Raw genomic sequence first — 23,444 nt, forward strand, 5'->3', positions numbered from 1 at the left:
TACCAAGGCTCTAAAAGTTAAGACTGACATCTAATGGTGAGTTCAGATCTCTATGAAGAGAAGTTTGATGGAATTTTAATTCACTGGCACTGAAATTCTTCTTAGATGAGACAGACTGAAGGGGAATGACTTTCCAATAAGGATACAATCACCTTGGATTCCCAAAGGATCAGGATCCTTTCATTTAGGCAAGCTTTGCTGTCTACCAAATGATAGGAGGTGAAAATATGTAAACACTAATATGGGCTATGTTTTTTACTATAATTGCAAAGAAAATTTCTTAATGTCTTGGTGCTTCTAGCTGCTCGTTAAAAATTGGAACATACACTCTAGTCAGTGACCCACTGAAAAAAGTGTAGCAGATCACTGGCCCTCTACCTTCCTGATAGCCACTTCCCATTCCACAATTCCTTCCCATTCTACCATGGCCATGATATTCTATTTCCTTTTCCCATCATTCTGTCACTAAAATCTAACTATTAACTCCCTTCAAGTCTCAACACTGCCGTATAAGATTCTTCACTTCCTAATTCACATTAGGCTTCCTTATCTACTCCCTTCAAACTATCAGGGATTTGAAAAAGAAAATTAATTACAACCTCACACTCTGGGATGAGGCTGAAGTAAAGCTAAGGCTTACTTTGAATTGTGGTCCAGAATTTTACACAGAAAAGTAGGGCACCACCAGGGAGCAGTATGTTGCCTACTTTTAACATGCACTTGAAGTAATCTACAGCTTCACTTTTTCCTAGACTCAATTATCACTAGAGAGTTGCCACCAGTTAAGGGACACGACACCACAAAGATATAGCAAAATATAACTGTGGAGTTAAATCAGAATAATTCCTTTGGAGGACTTTGATGCCGCTTGCATTAAGGAAAGGGAAAAAAACATGGCTCCTATTTCCAGTTAAATACCATGGGGATAATCATCAAGAAGGGCAAAAAGAATCCCAAAGTTCTTAAAAGCTTTCATCTAACTTCACTGTGTTGTAAGCTTGTCAGTATATATACAACAAAGTCAAAATCCTGGTATCCATCAAGGTTGCCGGATGACCTTGACTACATCACTCATTTCAGCCCCAGTTTCCCCCATCTGTAAAATGTGAGGATGATATGTGTTGGATGAGGGTGTATTGAAATTCATTAATCAGTGCCCAGAAAAGATCCTGACATCATGAGATGAAAGGCAGTAAAGTTAAAAAAAAAAAAAAAAAAAAGTAAAAGGTAATGTTATGGCATTCTGGTAAAAAGATTTATAAGGCTAGAACTCACTGGAAAATTTTACCAGAGAAATAAGTTATTTTTAAAGATCCTTTAAAAGTGTATTTACAGCTGAACATTCAAGTCTATTTATCCATGAAGTAAGTACATCATAGCTAGCAGCACACTTAAGTTTGCAATACCTGTGACAGAAACCCTTTCTTTAAAGCTGAAGGAATGCTTTTATTCTTTAGCTTGAAACCAACTAATATTCATTCAACAAGCAACAGCATATGGGCATTAGTAAAGACAGGGAAGGACAGAGTACCCTGTAGTTAACCCTATCCAGTGATCCAAAGAACTCTCTGACACCCCAAACTATCCATACCTGCTGGGTGAGGAGACTGACGTGAGTGGATGGAGAATACTGCCTTGCTGCCTGCTTCTCAGCTAGCCGCTGAAGTTCAGCCGTAACCGTACTTGGGTTGTACCGCCTGCTGTATGAGGAACCATCTTCTCCCTCCTTCTGTGTTTTGGCTACTCCTGAATGCTGCTTGTTCGGATGGCATGAACCTGCTAAAAAAGAAAAGTTTTCATCCACTTAGGAAAAAAGCCCTGAAAAACTTAGGATGATGACAGCAAAATCTCAGCCAACAGACTCCTAGGGATCTCTGACAACATAAGGAGCAGTAAACTATCCTCAGATGCTCACAAAACTAAAACTAAATCCTTACCATACTCTAGAAACTCTTCCTACCACCAAATTGTTACATGCATTTATTACTGTGTTTTTGCATACTATGAATCCTTCACAAAAGAAGAATTTTCATCATATGTAGTGGGGAATAACTGACCCTAGAATCAATGAATAAAAAATGTGTAGCCTTGAAACTCATTATAGTTCTTGTTTTCCTTGTTATGAGACTGTACTTGTCAGTAGTTTACGGCACACGCTGTCAAATCATCCACAGTCCTCCTTACAGAGCTCAAAAAGGAAAGAAGGACAAAAGCAAAACAGTATATTTGGAAAAACAGCAATAATCCTATATTATAAAATTTCAATTGATTTTTCTTTCAGACTTCAATTTTCTTCTTTCAACTATAATATCACAGAATTCTATTATTTCCGAGCACTGAAATTCTGGCACAATGAAATTACTTAATATAAAATCAAGGTTAATATTTTTTCTATGATAAAAGTCACACAATCCATTGAAAAAATATTAAAAACCCAGAAAAGTGGAAACACTTTAATGTGTTTCCTTTCTGTCGTCTTAATGCTCATATAACCACAATCATTCTGTATATACAATTTGGTGACACTACTTTTAAAAAAATATATATTTTTTCATGTTTATTATGTTATTTGACACATACCAAATACTATTTACAATTGATGTAGAAATTATAAAACATATTATAATGAACTGACTACCCAACTCAAGAGTCACATTATCAACCCACGTGTTCCTCCTCATCCTTAATCTTCCCTTATCATTCATCCCCTTCCTTTTTTTAAAATATAGTTTTATTCTTTGTTTCTGTGTGTGTTTGTGTATGCATACTTAAACAAAATACAGTTAATTTTGTTTGTTTTTGAGCTCTATAAAAATGGTATCTACTGTAGTAATTTCCTGGGACTTGCTTTTGTTACTCAATACGATACTTCTGAGATTTATCCTTTCTAAGTATAGCTGAAATTGATTAACTTTATCTGCTGCTTGGTATTCCATTTTGGAAATACATTACAACTTATTTTGCTATTCCCTCATTAATGGCTATTTTGGCTATTTCAAGCTTATCGCTATTATAAACAGTGCAGTTGTGAACACTCTTGCATACATGTCCTGGTGCACATGTGGAAGAACTTCTCTTGTGTATACGGCTAGGAGTTGAGTCACAGAGTGTGTGAATTTTCAAATGCATGTGATAACAACAATTTTCAAATTTATGTGAATTTTCAAATTTATGTGAAATTTCAAATTTATGTGATAAAAACAATTTTCAAATGTATGTGAAGTTTCAAATGTATGTGAATTTTCAAATGTATGTGATAACAACAATTTTCAAATTTATGTGAATTTTCAAATGTATGTGATACATTGCCACAAAATATAAGTGCTCCTGCTGACCCACATCCCCTCCAACACTTAGTACTGTCAAGTATCTTAATTCTTCCCTCTTTTAAGAGGGTGTAAAATCTCACTGCATTCTTCATTTATATTCATCTGATTAATAATGATGTTGAGCACATGTTACCTCTTTTCTGATACCACTATTGGGTTGTCTTTTTCTTACTGAAGGAATCTTGCTTATGTTTTTACTTTTGTTTCCTACAATAAGGTGTTAAAGATGGTCTCCCTTATTCTATTCTAGAAGTTTAAAGTTTTGCACCTGAAATTGATTATATGGATAGTATGAGGCAGAGATCTAATTTCACTTTTCTTCCTGTATGGATAACCAATTATCCCAGCACCATTTATTGAGAAATGCATCCTTTTCCACTATCTGCAATGCCATCTGTCATATATCAAACTTCCATCTATCTGTATGATTGCTTCCAACTTTCTATTCTGCTCCACTGGTCACTTTGTACCTTTTCAGATACTATATTTTCTTAATGATCATATCTTTATATTCTTAATAAGATACTCCTCCACCCTTTTCTCTTCTTCAGTGAGTTCTCACCATCCTTGGTCTTTTGCCTATCCATTATCATTTTAGAATTGGCTTGTCAAGTACAACAAAACTTGAGATTTTGGTTGGAACCTGTATTGAATCCAGAGATCAATTTGATGAGAACTGAAACATTTATGATATTAAGTCTTCCTATCCATGTACATCCTATTTACTAATTTATTTAGGTTTTCTCTGTCTCTAAACAAAGTCTTATAAAATTTCCTTATAAAAGTCTTTCCTAAATTTATCCCTAGATAGCTTATCATTTTTATGCATGTTGTTCTCTTGGTGATGTGGCTGTACAACAATGTGAATGCACTTAATGCCACAAGTGTATCTGTAGCTTATTTTCAGTTTTCTATGTAGATAATGTATTATCTGCATATAAATAAATTTTATTTCCTCCCTTTAGATCCTTATGCTTTTAATTTCTTTTTCTTGTTTTATTATACTGGCTCTTGACCTCCAGTAAAACACTGGATAGAAGAAATGTCAGTGGGCATCCTCTTCTTGCTCTTAACCTTAGAAGGAATGCTTTCGACATTTCCCCATTTACACTGATATCTCTTGTGAGATTTTGGCAGACACCCATTTTCAATAAAGAGTGTTTCCTTTTCTTCCTAGTATGCTGAGAGTTATTATCATGAACGAGTACAGAATTTTACCAAATTCTTTTTCTGCATCTACTAAGAGTATAAATACAGTTTTTCTCCTTCAATCTGCTGATGTGACAAACGACATTTATAGATTTTCTGTTAACCCCCTTCTGTATTCCTTGGATAAACTTGTTCATGGGATCTAATCTCTCTCATATATTGCTAGATGTGGCTGGCTCATATTTTGATTAGAATTTTTGCATTGGTGTTCATAAATGAAGCTGATCTATAACCTCCCTCTCTAATACTGTCCTTAATTGGTTTTGTTATCAAGATTTAACTAGCCACACAGAGTTATTACTGTTGTCTCTTTTTCCATGCTCTAGAAGAGTTTAAGATTGGAATTATCTTTCCCTTGAAAGATTGTCAAAACTTATCTATAAAACCATCTGGGCCTCAAGTTTTCTTCGTGAGATTTTTTAACTACTGTATAACTTATTTTAATAGCTATAGGACCATTCAGGCTTTCTTCATCTTTTATTTTTTTAATAAATTTTTTCTTTTCTTAAAAAATTTTTTTATTTATTTATTATTTACATGGCTGAGCCAGGTCTTAGTCGGGGCACGCGGGATCTTCGTTGCCGTGTGCAGGATCTTTTTAGTTGCAGCATGCGGGATCTTAGTTGCGGCATGCATGCAGGATCTAGTTCCCTGACCAGGGATCGAACCCGGACCCCCTGCATTGGGAACGCAGAGTCTTAACCACTGGACCACCAGGGAAGTCCCTCTTCATCTTCTTGAACCAATTTTACTTACTTTCGTAGGCATTATCCACTTTGCATAGGTTTTCAATTTTATTGGAATAAAGTGGTTAACAGTATTCTAATATTTTTGTCACCTATGCTACATTTGTATTTTCTGTCTGCTTTTCATTCCTTACATTATTTATCCATATCTTCTCTCTTTTCCTGATCGGTCTCACCAGAGGTTTGTCCACCTTCTTAGGCTCTTCAAAGAACTTTTGGTTCCGATATTTTCTCTACTGTACCTTATTTTTGAATTCTGTAATTTTTACTCTTGCCTTTGATTTTTATCTTTACTCTTATCTCTCTTTCTCCTTTATTTAGATTTGTAATATTGCTGTTATTACAAGCAATATTACATCTGAAATAGATATTTAGCACATTAATTTTTAGCCTTTCTTCTTTTCAAATGTAAGTATTTAAGGCAGTAAATTTCCCTCCAAATACTGTTTTTCATTGCTCTCCACACATCTGAACATGAAGTTTTTTCACTGTCTTTCAATTCTAATAGTTTTACATTTATTTCCATTATGATCTCTTCTCTGAACTCTTTTAAATTTTTAAATATATAAGGATTTGTTATGTATCGCTGCTGTCGACATTCAATTTAATTGCAGTACGGACAGAGAATGTGGCTGTATGATACCAACTCTGAAATCTGTTGTCTTATGATGTAGGACATGACTGTTTATTATAAATGTATCATGTGTGCTTGAGAAGGTGTTTTCTCTAATCATTGGGTACAGAGTATTATGAATGGGCAATAGATAAAGTTATCATCTTGTTCAAATTGTCTTTATCTTTGCTGATTTACAAAATCTGTGTATCTACTAGTATTGGACAGAAATATGTGGAAATCTCCCACTAAGACAGTGGATTTGTAGATTCCTCATTAGTTGTATCAATTTTTGTTTTATTTATTTGGAGGTTATTTTGTTAGCTGCACTTAGAACTGTTGAACTAAACTTTCTGTTTTATGTAATTACTCTCTGTATCTGTTAGGAAAATTTTCTCTCTTAAAGCCTAATATAAGCTAATATATACTAAATTAAGTTAGCATATATTAGCACCACCTTTATTCTGGTTGGTATTTACACGGTATTTCTTTCTTCATCCTTTTCCTTTCAACCATTCTACGTCCTTATCTTTACATATGTCTTTCGCTGGTAAACAACATACAGTTAGATTTTTAAAAAATTCAATCTGACACTCTTCTAACAAGTTCAGCCCATTTATCTTTATTTGATTCTTGATATATTAGGACTTGGTTTACCACCTTTCAAGTTTCCATTTCTTGCATTTTCTAAGCTTTGCACTTGTGTGCTTCTATGTTTGTGGGTGTTTCCCCCGACCCAGTCCATTTTTCTTCTTCCCACATGTTTAAATTTCCATATTTTAATTTTTTCAGTGGTGACCTTTGAAACTTGATACTGTATATTTATCTTGAAAAAGTCTAAATTCGAAATAACATCTTGGGCTTCCCTGGTGGCGCAGTGGTTGGGAGTCCGCCTGCCGATGCGGGGGACACGGGTTCATGCCCCGGTCCGGGAGGATTCCACATGCCGCGGAGCAGCTGTGCCCGTGAGCCATGGCCGCTGGGCCTGCGCGTCCGGAGCCCGTGCTCCGCAGGGGGAGAGGCCACAACAGTGAGAGGCCCGCGTACCGAAAAAAAAATAAAAAATAAAAAAATAACATCTTAATCTCATCCCCAAACTATTCAATCACCACAGAAAAATTTGACTCCAATCACTTATAGGATATTATTGTTGTCAAGTATATTGTTGTCAACTATATATTGTTATCTATATATTGTTGTCTACTACTGTTTAAGCCATTCAGAATATGTTCTTTGACCACAGTGGAAATAAGCTAAAAAGCAATCACAAAAAATAGAGAATGCCAACTATGTGAAGATTAAACAATATACTTATAAACAATCCATGGGTCAAGAAAGAAATCACAACGGAAATTAGGAAATATTTTTGAACTGACTAGCTTCTTCTGGTCCTTATCCTCCTCTGCGATAGGTAAGAAAAAAAGGAAGGTTTAAAAAAGAAGTGTTGATGACAGCAACAAGGTACTGGAGACACTGACCTTACTGAATTTCTCTCACATGGAAGAAAAAATTTAAACCAGAACATAATTATTATTGATTTTAGAAGATTAAATCATAAGAATAATCACGCAGAATTAGCACTAATACATATATACGTACATATTCATATGATGACTTATTAAAGTAGACCCTTTCATATCTCTGATTCAAGCTCCATATTACAATATCCATTTCATTTGAAATCAGACAATGATTAAGACATATAGATTGGCTATTTATAAAACATAGCTTAACTGTAACTCACCTTAACGTGGATATTACTCAGGTGTTTAAAAATCTGACCAATGTTAAGATACTCGCTAATCTACAAATTCAACACAATCCCTATCAAAATCCCATCTGCCTATTTTTGCAAAAATTGACAAGCTGATCCTAAAGTTCATAAGAAAATGCAAGGGATCCAGAATAGCCTAAACAATATGAAAAAGAAGAACAAAGATGGAAGAATCACCCTTGGTGATTTCAAAACTTACTACAATGCTATAGTAATGAAGACAATGTGGTACTCGCATAAGGGCAGATATACAGATCAGTGGAATAGAATTGAGACTCCAGAAGTAAACCCTTACATTTAAGATTAAATGATTTTTGACAAGAGTGCAAGACAATTCAACAGGAAAATAAGTCTTTCAACAAAAGGTGCTGGGACAATTGAATAACTACATACAAAAAAAGAGATGTTAAGTAAGACCTTTATGCCACACCATATACAAAAATTATATCAAAATGGATAAAAGACCTAAACTATAAAATTCTTAGGAAAAACATACTCAACAGAATGAGAGAAAATACTTCTAAATCATGCATCTGGCAAGGGACCTGTACCCAGGATATATAAAGAACACTTACAACTCAACAGTAAGAAGACAAATATCACAATTATCTCTTGACTATGCTGTAAGCTCCCAGTAAATAGAAGCCTTGTCTTACTCATTGATTTATCCCCAGCACCTAAAAGAAGTTGTTTCATTTTCTTATCAGTGAATGAGTGTCACTGGACCAAATGCAAGACTCTTCCTTAGTCACATCAGAACTATGCACCCTGTGTCCCTTTACCTTTCAAAAGAAAAGCCAAAGGGAAGAGATGGCATTCTTTTTTAACTGGGGCTGGGGAGAAGCTGACATTGTGGAGTGCCTTTCATTCTCTCACTCACCTGCCTTTGCTGAAGAGGGACGAGACAGTTTCTGGCTATAGATGTGCGCAGCACTTTGGAAAGAGGAAAAGGGGCCAATGGTGTAACTGCCTGATCGACAGCGCAGCAGGCCAGCAGGGCTCAGTACGTTCTGTGTCCCAGGATGGATGGACGGAGAAGCGCTGCCATGGACCGTGCTCAGTAAAATTGCTGGCTGGTGAGCCATGCTGGGGATAGCTGGAGGAGTCTGAGATAAAGAATGGTGGCCTGGCCCTGGTGAGAGGTCAGAGGTGGTAATAACAGATGACAAATGGGTGTTGGGAATTTTCTGCAGAAGAGTAGCAGTAGGACCAGAGAAAGAAGTAGAGGAAGAACTGGTATAGACTAATTTAGCCTCTTTTTCTGCTGAAGTGGTAAATCCTATTAAAACAAAAACAAACAAACAAAAACAGATCATTTTAGGAAAAATTAATGTAAATTCTGTATGTAAACATGAAGCAAACATTTTTAAACATCAAAATAATCTTAGCATGAAACAGACATAATGAAAAATACAAACTTTAATGAGATTCATCATGAACCTAATGAATACTGCCCACTGAGACAATGAGGCAATGGAAACAGTTTATTTTTAGTCCCTTCTGAAAGCTGGTGTTGGGACTACCTCCATCAACCAGAGCAGGTGCTTTACAAACGTTAGGGCCTCAGGACAAAGTTTCTGGTAATGACAGCTAACTCCTCTCCCTCTGATTTTCACCCTTCTAGAAAAAAAAGTGCTCAGAATTTTAAACATTAAGAAAGTGAGAAATTCCTTGGAAGGATAACAGGCTATCAGTAGACAAAAGGAAATTCTAAGGGAAAAGGAAAAACAAAGAAAAGGAGCCTTTTGGAGTAATGTCACACGCCCGAAAATCATTTAATATCTGATGACATTTTTTCATTTAGAGATTTATCAGAGAGCAGCAAATCTATGTAGGTTTGAAGTCACTCACGAGATAATTTATCAGAGTGAATTTCTGTTGCTTCTTGCTGCTTGGGCTGCTTTATTTTCACTTCATCCATCGTTTCAGGGTGATCTGAAACAAGAAATAAATACTGAGCTTAGGCTCTGTTACTAATCAAATGCTAGAGCATTGCTCTACACATAATTTTGTTTCCAAAATATAACACAACTAGTAATCAATGCTAGGAACCACTGCATTTCTCAACACACTTTTCCAAGGATGGCCATGCCCACAGCACTGTTGAGTGGGACACCAACCAAATGATTCCCAACTAGCCCCAACCTTAGCTCCAGCTGACTGAATCAGGAAAAGATACCAAAACCCAGGGCAGCCATCCATGGACTGCCAACAAGCTACAACATGCCTGGGAAAGAAAATGAGTAAGGGCAGTAAGATGCCTCTGTCAAGAATTCAGACTTGAGGAGCTAAGAGACCAAACTGGTCGGTGGTACACAGTGGAGCGAAGAAGTCATAATATATATGGACCAGGCAACTGCCAAGAGATAGAAAGAACAGCCCCAGTATTTGTTGGCATGATACCTGTTTACTACAACAGCTCTGTAACTTAATCTCCTCGGTTTCACTTGAATAAGCTGAGTGAGTTTGCTTATTAGATAGATTGATCAGTATATTCAATAACAAAATCACTCTAATAAAATAAATTTCCACTGTAATAAATTAGGGTTTTTTTCTACTACAGAATTTTGAAACAGAACAGCCAGAGCTAATCATATACTTAGAGAAATATTCCAAAAATCTTTCTCAAGGGCCAGGTTCATACAAAAACTTAAGACAGGCCGTTTTACAGATCATCTTTCAGAATGAAAGAATAAGGACATATGAATTCTCTTCTGTCCGCCACCACCAGCACAGGTAATACTGTCACACATTTGTTTGCTCATGTTTTTAACAAGTCCAGATACTACCAAATGTCATACTGCTGTTCCCTTGACTGAGGCCTTCCTATTGCCCCTCTAGTTATTCTTGATTGGTATTGCTAGGTATAGACATTACTATGTAAAGGTAGCCCTTAACACATGAACCCCAGAATTTCCGAGGACGCATCTGTACAAACAGGTGCTGCTAGTATGTGCTGTTAGGGCTTCTCCATTACTACCAGGGGAGAAGATACTACCTGAATGCCAAGCTAGGACTTCACCTGCCTAGCACATTTTTCCCTACCCCAACCTCATTACAAAAACTCCTCAGCCTCCCTTTCCCAACACTGTTAGAGGGTCTTTTCAGAGATCCTACCAACCTTCTTCCTGTATTTACTCACCCAAGTTCATCCAGCAGACAATAAATATTATAAAGTCAAGAACTGTGACAGCCCTGGTCCCTGTATCTCTAGGAACTATCACCATGTCTGACACATGATAGGTGTTCATTAAAAATATGTAGAAGGAATGAATGAACGGATAAATAAACTAGCTTTAGAACTTAGATAAGTTAGGAAAGCTCAAAGAAGAGGGCTGGACTCAGAAGTATTTCTACTAATACAATACTTTAAGTGTACAGTGAGCTAAATAGGCTTTTGTAGACTAACCTCTGAAGCTAATCAGTTATTAAAACAGTAACACCGTTTCCTTGGGAAAACTCACTCTACATTTTAAGTGACCGATATCCCCAGCTCTTTCCACATTAGACTATGATAGCCTTAAGAGTAGCAAAGAAATCTACATCTTTGGATCTAGGGGTTAGCATACTACAAAATTAGTATATTATCTATGTCTTATGCTTCCATCTAGATTTTAAATGAATCTTACACTTGAAGCACAAGCTTTGTTTATAACTGAGTATTGCTTCTATTTTTTGATCATATGACATGAACTAGATAGTTTGGTCCACATCAATTCCAAATCCCCAATCATGGAGTTCCCCAGCAGGGAGAAATTTTTGAAATGCGTGGGAACATTGGGTTATCACAATGACTGAAGGAAGATGGTGACATTTAGGGCTTGGGACTATGGTTATTAGACATCCCACCAGGTATGGAATAGTCCCACACAACAAAGAATTCTCCTACCCCAAATGCAAATGGTGATGAGCTGAAGGAACCAAAAAATTTAACAGGAGTGAGAAATAATCATTAGGAGAGGCAGAAGAACAGAGACTAAGAGCACAAGCTTTGAGTCAGGTAGACTAAAGTTCAGATTCCTGTTCCACTGTATGGTGCAGGGCACCCCTGGGCAAGTTACTCTGTCTCTTTCAGCTCTGTTCCCTCATCTGTAAAGAAGTTTTATAATAGCACCTACTCCATATGGTTTTTGGAAGTAAAAAAATAAGATCATGTCCAGTAGACAGTAATATGAGCGCTCACTAAATGTTAGGCATTATTAGCTTGTCATGAAAACAGCTCTCTGATGTTAATTTTCATGAAAAAAAAATTAGACCACGTCCCTCTTGCGCTTTTAGGACAAAAATATAAGGCCTCCTCATCCCCCACCCACACACTGCAAAATTTTACCACCTCGGAGTCTATTAGCGCTTAGGCAACATATTATTTTTGGTTCCCCTTTGCACATCTCATTTTTTCACTTGTTCTTCGTATTTTTCATTAATTAACCAATATACTTACCGCCCTTTGCTCCGCTATCAGAAAAACTATTGCTGTTTTTAGAACTTTTTGAGTGAGTCCCCAGGAAGACACTTGCAGACTTGTTTTTTTGGGTATAAAAAGTCAACACCTCCTCCAGTTCAGCCTCACTGAAATGGGGAGAGAAAGTATGGTTAGAACAGGAAGGTGTTCTGGAAAATCTTTCTACCAGATTTTTATTATGAAAATGGAGTAAGCTGAAGAAGGGGAAAACGAAAAGCACAAGCTGGAAACTCCCTATTAATAGATGGTAAAAATATATATAAGTGAAGCAGTCTGAAAAATTTAAAGCATGACAAGGTTTTATTCATTCCACAGTGAATATTCTACATCTGCACAGTCCAATATAGTAGCCACTAGTCCTATGTGACTACTTAGATTTAAATGAATTAAAATTAAAGATTCATTTCCTTGGTTACACTAGCCACATTTCAAGTACTCAGTAGCTACAACACAGAAAGTTCCATTGGACAGCCGTGTTCTAAATCAGGGGTCAACCAACTACAGACAGTGGGCCAACCCTGACCAGCAGGCTGTTTTTGTATGGCTCCCAGCTAAGAACGGTTTTCATATTTTTAAAGAAGAGTATGCTATAAAGACCACATGTAGCTCACAAAGTCTGAAACATTTATTATCCGGTCCTTGGCAGTTTGTCCACCCCACTTCCAGATAATTGGAGTATATTCACTAAAGAAGCCACTTTGTCATAAATACGGAAACTCACCAGCGTAACCAAGGAAGATTTCCCTAACCATCTATACAGTGGAAGCTGAACCAGATGGTCTCTAGGTCACTTCAAATATTGAAATGATATGCACTTTTTACGAACACCCACAAAATGGAAAGTGTAAGGAAACAGATAAGGGCCCATAGAATTCTTCCAGTAAACATACTATGCATGGATTTTGTAAAATCTGTAGCAGCTCCTCAACGGCCTTTTGCATTTTTTTTCCTGGAGCCTGGCTATGTTCCAGATAAGTGGCCTTCAAATAAGCAAAATATTCCTGCAATATTACAGAGAACCTATATCCTATCTTCAGAATACACTGTAATGACAACCTTGGAAACTGCTCCTATGGACCTCAGAGTAAACCCCAAGGTCTCCAAAGTAGCAAAGAATGGCCTGGCTAACTGGATCAAGATAGAGAGCTGAATGCTGAGATTTTTCAACCCCTAAAAGCTAACCTTAAGAATGAAGGACTTGTTTTCTTTTATATACATTAGGCGCGACCCTTACAGTGCTGAGAAACTGCCAATTCCTCAAGCCACTCAACGTAGGCAAAATGTAGTCATCTCCACTGCATCAGTAGGTCAGGGCTAAATTCAGATCCAGTAAACACTAGACACCTCTAACTTCAGCTTTCCGAAGTGCTCCCTCAGCCCTTAGAGTGGTGTGTACTTTGAAGCTGTCTAGAAATACAGCCCAGATGCCCAGCAGCAGTGTTTTGATAACTAAAACCATGACAACAGCCAATAATTGGCTGAGATATGGAGAGATCAAGCCTATGAAACCCTTCTTCTCCTTCTAAGAGTGATTTTACTCACATCCATATGTTAGAAACAAGGGGCTACTGGGAATCAATGGGGCAGTGTGGAAGACAGAATAAGATACTTTTTATTAAGAATGTCTTCTACCTTGCTTGTCTGATGAACTCCTGAAAGTTTTCCGTATTCACCCCATCTTCCTCTTCTTCCTCAAGTTTCTTCTTCGATTTCTTTCCAGCCATTTGTTCTGTTTCCTATCCAGTCCCCAACCCCACAGAAAAACAAGATAAAACTGACTCCTGATAAATGCATACTTCATCGTCTGGTTTCATTACCCTTGGGTTAATTTGTCTTTATAGTAAAGACATTTAATTCCTCCATGTACTTTTGCCACCTATAAATCTGATATATTATTTTCTGTTATTATTTCATGAAACATTTTAGAGTTTCCAAGTAAGAGTTGCATAATAAATATAAATTTTTATCATGTTTTTACTTTTTACTCAGGTAGCCCAGTGAAAAAACAGCTTGGTAATGTCTGTGGTCACACTTGAAGCTTTACTAGAATGACAACAGAGACACTGTATTTTGTTACAGTTAGGGAGAGGAAAGATAGGTCTTGGAAGATACTCCTATAGCAGCATCCAAATTGAGTAAATTCTTCACTTATGTAAGTTGTCCCAAAATTCTAAACAGAGCTGGAGTAGCTATGTAGCTATGGATTTGGTGTGTTGATACTGTACCGACCATCCCACACATTTCACAAAAGCGATTTAAATTTCCAGACCTCAGCTTTCCTTTCTGAAAAATGACCATGCTCCCCGCTCCCCCCACCCCAAAATGACATTTCTAAAGCATTCTAAGACCCTTGGATAAAAGGTGCTTTGCAGACTATTCTCACTAAATAGTCTATTTTCTGGGCTTGGTTGTAAAATGAAGTCACTATCTAAAATGCTCTAGAGAACAAAGTGTAACTCTCTCAGGAAGGAAGACTGTGTCACTGTATTAAATCCACAGTTCAAATTTGCTCTCAAATAGTCAATTCACCAACTGTCTCCAGGCACAATAATGACAATGCAAATTCACATAGCCCAGGATTCATCTCAGGTGCAACAGCACTCAAAAGGAATGTGCCTTTGGATGAGAGTGAACTACGGCCCCTGGGCCTTCACAAGTAGCTTTTCAGACCAGCTGGTTAGGGGGTGATGTCCTGCTCCCCATAATGTCCCACAAAGCACGTGATAATGCTAAAAGGGAAGAAGAACCTCTCCGCTCAGCTGGACAGAGGCTTCTAGCCTGTTTCTGACAGTGTGTGGCGATCCAAAGCACAAGACTAACAGATGAACCACCTACCTTGTTGTACACAATGATAAAGTCACCCAGGTGGTGGGCCAGGATTCTTCTGCGCTCCAGAAGTGCCAGTCTCCGACTGGGTAATACCATCCTCAGTGAGTGCTGGAGGTTACTTGATGCTCGCCTGAGGAAACGAACCACTAGCTCCTATAAATTAAAGAGTCATTGGGGGAAAAAAAGAAGGGATTGTGCTTAAGCAACAGAAGACAAGCTACAAGGGGATTACACAATAGAGAGATAAGAAGAGGTATACTATACACTTCAACAAATAAGACCCAGAGCAAACATACTAGGTGTAACAAGGATACAGTCAGACAAGAACAAAACGAAACAAACATATCCTCTTCCTTTAACAAGCTGGCAGTGGGAAAATCAAAATCAAGTATGTGTGCAAATAACTACGTAATAAAGTAGCAGCTGTAAAAGTACAATTCATACATATATAGTACTATAATAATTCAAAGTGCAGCTATCACTTCCAATAGGGTGGTCAGAGAAAGATACTTAGGGAAAGTAATAGGTAGAGGAAACTAAAACCATGGATCAAGTCATCAAAGGTGAGAAGGGAGAGAAAGAATACAGAAATACTGACACTCAGAGAGCGGAAAGAGGAGGAAGAATCAGAAAAAAACAAACAACAACCACAACAAACCATGACAGAAACATCAGAAATGTAGAAAGAAACACGGGAGAAAAGTGTCATGCAAGCCAAGGGAGGAAGGCTCCCATGTCACAGCTTCCAAGAGGCTGGAGCAGGAAAGGACCACAACCGCTTTCAGCAGAGTAAAGGGGACAGAAAGTAGAGATTAAGAAATGAATGGATACTGAAGAATACAGGTGAAGAGCAGAAACTACTGATTTAAAAAGTTTAGTGACTAATGGAAAGAAAGAACTGTTACCAGGCTTGCAAGGTGATAGCTTTTTATTTATTTTTTCTTCCCCAAGAATAAGGATGCTTTTAGAGTAGGGGGGTGGAAAGAGGGCATAGTGAAAGGTCATGAAGGGGTAGCAGGGGCAAAGGATTTTGAAATCTGAACAGATACCAATCAGATCATTCATAACATCACAAATGCTTCAAAGAGAGATTTTTGCAAGGCCAAGGGCCTTAAAGATAGTAGTTCCCCGCACCCAACCCCCGAACACAGTAAAATTGCCTGAAGATGATGGATTTGGGGAACTTCTGTCGATGTGCCTTCCGTGAATTACGTGATAAAGAAGCTCTAAACCTAACTTGGATCAGAGAAGGCAATTCTACACCTACCTTCCTCATAAACAAGACCACTGCCACAATCATCAGGTAATGCCTTAGGGTTTGTTGTTTAGATAGATTTTCAAACAGGAATGCACACAACTGATACTAAGTTCTGCAGTGATGATCCTAAATATTCTTATAAAAAGCTCCATAGAAATCCTGTGTGAATTCCAAGTCAGCAGTTGCAATAGTTACTCTCTTCTGAGCTATTTTTTTCTTCTTGAATTTGATTTTGGTTCACTGTCCTTTGGTGACAATTTACTCCAACATAAAGAAACAGTCTCATAACCAGAGGGTTGGATTTCATAGGTCTACCCTGCTGTCTTTACTATAGGCTGGTTTAAGCTGTTATATTAAAACATTATTTTTTCACAGTGGAGCAGACAAACTGACTCTCAAAAAGGCAGTTTCAATTTTCCACTTGGAAAGAGCAGAGCTAACATTTTCCATTGATGGTTGAAAAATTACAACACACAAGGTTTTATCTCTGGGTTGTATTGGCTACTTTAAATTCACAAGTTGTTTTCTGGGATATCCATCATGCTTTTATAATAAGCCCAGCATACTGTATGCCTCTTATATGTGGAGAACTGAAAATTACAGTAGGATCACCACTGAGCTGGACAAAGGATGCAGCTTTCTCAGACTTAATGGTCCTTCTCTTTTCAGTGACAGATCCCTGTGGTTAAAAAGCCTAAGGAAGGGCTGTGGCTTCTTCTATATGCGTTGACCGTACCAAAGAGCTTCAAGCTCCCTGTCATTCTGATCCAAAAAGAAAAACATTGCTAGTATATTAAATTTTAGGCAGGTTCGAACGACCAATATACAGTAAAAATTATTACACAAGTTTGTTTCCAGTAACCTAATAATTTTATAAAGTGACAACCAGTAAAGAAAAAAACGTTAAAATGGAGGATGGTACATTCTCAGAGGGCCCGTGATAAAGTGTTGATTTTCAAAGAGCTAACTTGACCCCCCAGGACAGAAAATAAATGCCTTATGACCCATGGAAATAGTGCAAGAGCAAATAATGTACAATTGCAACATTTGAGTTTAAGTTCCAGTTTCAGCACATATGAGCTACAGGACAACAGGCAAATTACCCCCTTCCTCTAGGTCTTTGCTTCCTCATCTGCAAATGGAGATGACAGTGCCTATATCAAAGAATTAATAAAATGTGAAGCTGCTTGAGAAAGGACTCTGCAAATTGTTATTCCTTTCTAGGGCTTTGCACGGGCCTGACATCTAATGAGCAATCAATTTCCATTTTCTGAATGAAGTAAATTAATGCCCTCAACACATACTGTGATGAACATGGCTCCAGATCCAAGATTCACTTCACAGAAAAGTAAGAGAAATCTGCAAGCTATACGTGGAATAATTCTTTCACCACAAGTATACTGTTCTTTATCTTAGTATAGGAAAAAAAAGAAAAGAAGGAAGGAGGAAGGAAGGAAGGAAGGGAGGGAGGAGGGAGGGAGGGAGGGAGGGAGGGAGGGAGGGAGGGAGAGTAAGAGAAAGTAAAAAGGTTCCAACAAGAAGAGCCTCACCATCTGTTCATCTTCTTTGGCAGCCCAACTGGCACTGAACGTTTGACCTCCACTGTCTTTCATCAGTCGGATTTGAACATGCTGGAGATAGGCAGAGAATGCTATTCGGGCCTGCACTTTGCTACAGAAATCCAAAACAACATACCGTTATGAGACAGAATGGTGCACCTACCAAATGTGTGCTTGCCTCTCTCAAAGTGGCCTTTGAGGATCCTTCTATTAGAATGGCTAAGAAAAATGAAGTCCATCATACAGTCACTGAGTAAAGATTCCTTCCACCCAGTACATGAGATTTCTTTTTTTCTATTTAAAGAATCAGAGATGGAGAATCCTACTTATTTTCTCATTATTACCATGGCGTGGGGGGCGGGGGGGGGAAATCAAGCAAGAATAGAGAATCATGTTTCCTACTCTTATACCTTATCTTTTGGAACTTTTAAACAACTTTCTCGGGGAAACGGACAGGAAAAGTACCGAATTTTCACAAGAACCTTTGTATTGATACAGAAAGGTTTTTCTGCCTTGGAGGCCCTTAAAAACATACTTATCAGTTAGTACAAAAGTATGGCTTTTGCTATAGCAACTAATTTCTGGTGTGCAAAAGCCTCCAAAGCAGGAAACAGATAAATCCTACAAAGGAACTTTGAGACCAAATTTAAGGTCAGGCTTTTCTCAACTACAGGACGGGAGTGGCTGGAGCCCAGAACAAATGAGTGAGGTCCAATGGAGTTTGGCATAGATGCACTGACCGGCTAAGATGAGCCCAGATGTTCAGGGGGAAAAAGAAGTCCACACATATAGTAAAAAGCACCTCAGCAACATCACTGAAGAAGCCAGCTGATTTCTGCTTGGAGGTCTAGGTTGGAAACAAGGAAATCTGATCAAGCTATCATTTAGAAGACAGGAGTACCAGAGAAACACTGATGACTTTCACTTCAGCTGCTAACTGCAGAAGATCTGTTTTCTTTCAGGAGAGACTGTAGTTACTTCAGCTGCTTGGCCTTCTGACATGCTAGCCAAAATTACATCAGCGAAGATTAGGGCCCAACACAAACTTTGTTTACAATCCTCACACATGCAATCACTGAATGCTTTCTACTCACTGTTCCCCCAAGGTTAGGACGAAGGACTTGTCCAGAGTAAACTGGAAATCCTAGGAGGGTCTACATCTATCTTCTATGTGTGTGCTGGAAGGGAGAGGAGTCAGGTTGGGGAGTAGATTTGCTTTTCAAGCTCTTCAGAGTATGAAATATAAGGCTACATCTTTGTTATTAATAGGAATAGTTTATGGGAGCACAATATGATTTTGAAATTTATATTTTCAAATGTTTTTCATCAAGAAGAACACTTAAAATCCTTGTTCTGGAGACCATATACACTTTCCCCTCAACCATTCCCATAAGCTAATTATTTTCAAGTCAAAATAAATGGAAAAAGACTCTCCATTTTGGTCAACAAATTCACTTGCAATAAAGTGAGCTAAAAATGGCATGTTTCAGACACCTCCAAATGTAGCAAAATACCCAATTTTATTGACTATTTCCCTAATATTAAAATATGAAGGTCTTTTGGGTAAGGGAATTACTGCTTGGAAGTTGAGATTTCAATCAACCTTTTGTTGCAAATCACTGTTGTAAATCAAACGAACAAGAACTGAGTTTTCCATCTCTAAAAACCTTACTAGAGAGCTGTGGGATGTTAATCCTGAGGTTGTCCCTAAGGTATTGGACACATTGGTCAGCTAGTAATCTGTAACTGACAAACCAAAATAATAGAATAATTTACACCAAAGAAATCTATTTTAAAAAAATAAAATCCTATGGAGATCCTCAGCATACAAAAATATACAACTAGTGGGCTGGGGCCTGGAGCCTTGAATCCTTGCCATGGAACACCCCCAGATCCCTCAGTAGCCACTGAGATGCTCCACAGAATTATGGGCAGCTCCAGGGAACACAGTTTGAAAAACCACTGATTTATTACATTAACACACCCTGCAATTACAAGAGTTTACTCTTTAAAAGTAAGATCCGTAAGATTTATGAATAACTAATTTATTTCTACAACATCTAAGTAGAATTTTATTGCTGGAAAGGACATTAGAATATAGGCCAGTGGTTTTCAAATGTTCTATTTCAATTCAGTGGACTCCTCCTTCCTCTCTAGAGAGCACAGTTTGAAAAACCTGTCTTTGTCTAACCCCATACCCTGGCCTAACAGAAAAGAAAACTGAGGCCTAGAGAAGCTCTCTAACTTGCCTGTGGTCATACTGCCAGTTGGCAAGCACTGAAAAGCCAGAGTCAAGTCTTCTGACAGAGCCCTCTCTGCTCTCCACTAACGCAACTACTCTCATTCTCCACGCACCATTCCAAACCTTAACTCTACCCTCCAACCCCCTAAACGCCAATATCACCCTCCATCCTTGCAGTATAAGAACTGACCTCTAGCTTAGAAACTAAAGGCCGTCGTGCTTATATAACTACACTTCCTGCCTCTTTAACCTCTAACTACTGCATTCATTACAGGAAGAGACACCCCTCCATTGGCCTCTTCCTACCTTCCTTTAGGACAATATATCCATTTCTGTATCTCTAATTCTTTTACCATCAAAGCCTTCCCCTAATCTCTAAATAAGCTCCAGAATCCCAGAATCTTTTTTCTCTTAGCTTGCTCCCTCTTTCTGATGAGTTCTCACCTGTCTTTCATGCATTGTCAAACTCTCTGAAAAAGTTAGTTCACACTTGCTTTCCTATTTGCTCAACTCACAATTTCTCTTCTACCCACGAAGTCCACCCCCAGGTCATAAATGCAGGAGACTCTTTTCAGGTCTCATCCTAACCTGGGCTGCCAGAGGCACTCTATAGCTTGAAACTCTCATCTTGTAGCTTTTCTATACTGTCTCCTCCCAGTTTTATAGCTACCACTCTAACTGCTACTCCTTGGTCTCTTTACTATTAAACACTGGTTTTCCCCAGGCCTCAGTTCTCTTCCTTTTCTCCTGTCTATGCCTGCTGAACTAAACTGAAATGCACAAGCTCATCTACTCTGAAGTTGTACAGTCCTGTTCAACTCTGACTTTCAAAGCTGTATTTTCACCTATCTACTGATCATCTTCATGCCAGAACACTTCCACCTCACCGTGTCCCAATTAAAACACATTATTTCTATCATGAAACCAACTCCTGTGCTCCTTATATTGACTGATGGCAGCACCAAGTTACCAAACTTGGAAAATTCAGTCTCTTTGGAATTCTTACATCTACAGGGACCAAGCCCTACCAATTTTAACTTGCAAATTTCATTAACTCCATCCCATTCTCTTCATTCCTATAGCCACTGCTCTGATCAGGACCTTCATCTTCCTGGCTCTGGACTACTTTAACAGTCCCTAACTCAGCTCTCAACGCTTAGTTCTCCTCTTATCAATCACTTTCCCACAATGCAAGCAGAATTTACTTTCTTTCTTTTTTTTTTTTTTACATCTTTATTGGAGTATAATTGCTTTACAATGGTGTGCTAGTTTCTGCTTTATAACAAAGTGAATCAGTTATACATATGTTCCCATATCTGACCATATCACACATCTGCTTAAAAATTATCCATCTAGGAAATAAAGTCCAGGCTCCTCTATGGCACTTTATGATCAAATGACATCCAATTTTTTAGTCTCACTTCTTATTGCACCCTTTTCTCCATGTAACGTCACACCACTAATCTGTATTTCTCAAACTTGCCAAGCTCATTCCAATTTCAGGTTCTTTATACTTGCCGTTCTGCCTGGAATATTCTGCTCCCTGATATTCACATGACTTACTCCTTCTCATCATTTAGGACTCACCTTAAAGCTTACCTCTCCATGCCCAAAGCACCAGAAGCTACAGAAACTTTCTGTCGAATTACACTCTAATACAACACCCTATTTTATTATCTACACAGCACTTCTTACTGCCTGAAATTACCTTGTTTCTTTGTTTACTGTCAGTCTTCCCCACTAGACTGTGGGCTCCACGACTGTTTTGGTCTCCACCGTAACACTATACAGCCCAGCACAATTCCTGGTATAGATCAAGTGCTCAATAAATATTTGTCGAGGAACTGAAAGAATGACTGTACTTTCACCCCTCTGTGCCTTTATTCCCTCTACTAGCACTCCCATACTTAGCTGTCACCTCCCAAATCCGGAAAGCCTACCTATCGGGGAAGGCCTGGTTCAAATATTGCCTCTTCCCTAATGTCTCTCTAGCCCTCCCAAGCAAGACCAATCACTCCTTTTCCTGTGCCCTAAGAGCCCTTTGTCCATACTGGGGTCATAGCCGCCGCTCTTTAAGTGTCCCCACTCTAAGCCATGAACTGCTTGAGCTCCCTGTCTCAGTCACCTTGTCCTCTTAAGTCACTAATGCTGAAACCCAACAAGTATTTGTTGAGCCAATGAGACCTGGGTTTGTATCACAGTTCTAGACCTTGGACAAGCAACTTCTCTAAGGCTCAGTTTCCTTGATAGTAATAATATCAAATCACAGTCATTAATTCACAGGATTCCTGTGCATAAGAAACGAAAAGTGGCTATAAGGCCACAAGCACAATACCCCGGTACACAGTACAAATTCGCTGTTTTCAGTTTTGCTATTATAATTAGGAAAGGTACATACCTAAGATTGCCGTTATCTTGCAAAACCTGCATCAGGTTAAACTTAGGCTCTGGCTCCTGAGTCTCGGCTCTGCAGCACTGTTCACCTTTGTCACTCCATTCAGGGACTTTCACGGCACTTTCTTTGGGTGAATTTTCTACCATAACGGTCAGTGAGGGTGTGTGTTTGGCTCGATTTTCTCCGAGGGACCCTGCAGACTCCTCCTGGGAAGCTTCCTGTTCTTCATCTTCACTGTCTAAGGCAACTTCTTCCTCCTCTTCGCTCTCTGTCTCGGTTTTAACATTCATTTCAGCTGGTTGGGTAATCACTAAATGCGAAGAATCACTAATGTTGCTGAAAAAAGGATTAAATTTTCCTCTCTCCCAATACCTTCCTTTTATCTTTTCAGTAAAAACCCATTTCTAAATCAGACCACAAATAATGCACAAAATTAACAACATACACACGTCCCTCTTATATATTCTAAAAACCTATTAATGATCTTCATAAGAGTTGATGTTTCTCATCGATATACCAATGGTTCTCTCATAACTTAAGGCAAAAACCCTTTTAGTAGAGTAATCTCTACAGCGTGTTAGAGGTTTTCAGAAGGGCATCTTTCACGGGGGTACAATAAGCAGGGGAATATCTTTCTATCATATGTTTATCCATTATCCTTCTCCTTCACTGCCTTGGAAGGTCTATGAGGACAAGGACCATAGCTTTTCTATTCACCAATGAAACCCCAGTGACTAATGTGCTTGATACAGGCACTCAACGAATGAGAGAAGGAGGGAGAAAAAGGAAGTCAATTCGTCCGTGACAAACAAATCTGTAACAAGGGAGATTCTAGGAGAGAAAGAAATTCCCTTTTTCTGTTCATGTTTAAAATACTTACACAATTCAGCAATGTCAAAGGACGAACTGGACTTCATACCTAATCATGAAAAACCCAAACAATGATGCTCAGGGTTCCATTAAACTTAAGCTAAGTATCAGGTAGTTAAATGATGCTGTAAGAGCAAGAGCAAAGGCCAAAACGTGTG

At 38.3% G+C, this 23,444-nt stretch overlaps 1 protein-coding gene across 1 annotated transcript in view; it reads right to left on the reverse strand.

Moving 5' to 3' along the window:
• Window positions 1-23,444, reverse strand: part of TTLL5 (tubulin tyrosine ligase like 5) — a 253,665-nt gene that overhangs the window by 120,667 nt on the left and 109,554 nt on the right. The window contains exons 20-27 of the mRNA XM_065871649.1: window positions 22,420-22,726; window positions 17,771-17,891; window positions 14,969-15,115; window positions 13,766-13,869; window positions 12,113-12,240; window positions 9,523-9,606; window positions 8,552-8,950; window positions 1,592-1,779 (exon numbers count right to left, since the gene is read on the reverse strand). Coding sequence (XP_065727721.1) covers window positions 1,592-1,779; window positions 8,552-8,950; window positions 9,523-9,606; window positions 12,113-12,240; window positions 13,766-13,869; window positions 14,969-15,115; window positions 17,771-17,891; window positions 22,420-22,726 — 1,478 coding nt within the window. The remainder of the gene's footprint in view (window positions 1-1,591; window positions 1,780-8,551; window positions 8,951-9,522; window positions 9,607-12,112; window positions 12,241-13,765; window positions 13,870-14,968; window positions 15,116-17,770; window positions 17,892-22,419; window positions 22,727-23,444) is intronic.

Source organism: Phocoena phocoena, chromosome 2, assembly GCF_963924675.1.
Source record: "Phocoena phocoena chromosome 2, mPhoPho1.1, whole genome shotgun sequence".
Taxonomy (NCBI): Eukaryota; Metazoa; Chordata; class Mammalia; order Artiodactyla; family Phocoenidae; genus Phocoena; species Phocoena phocoena.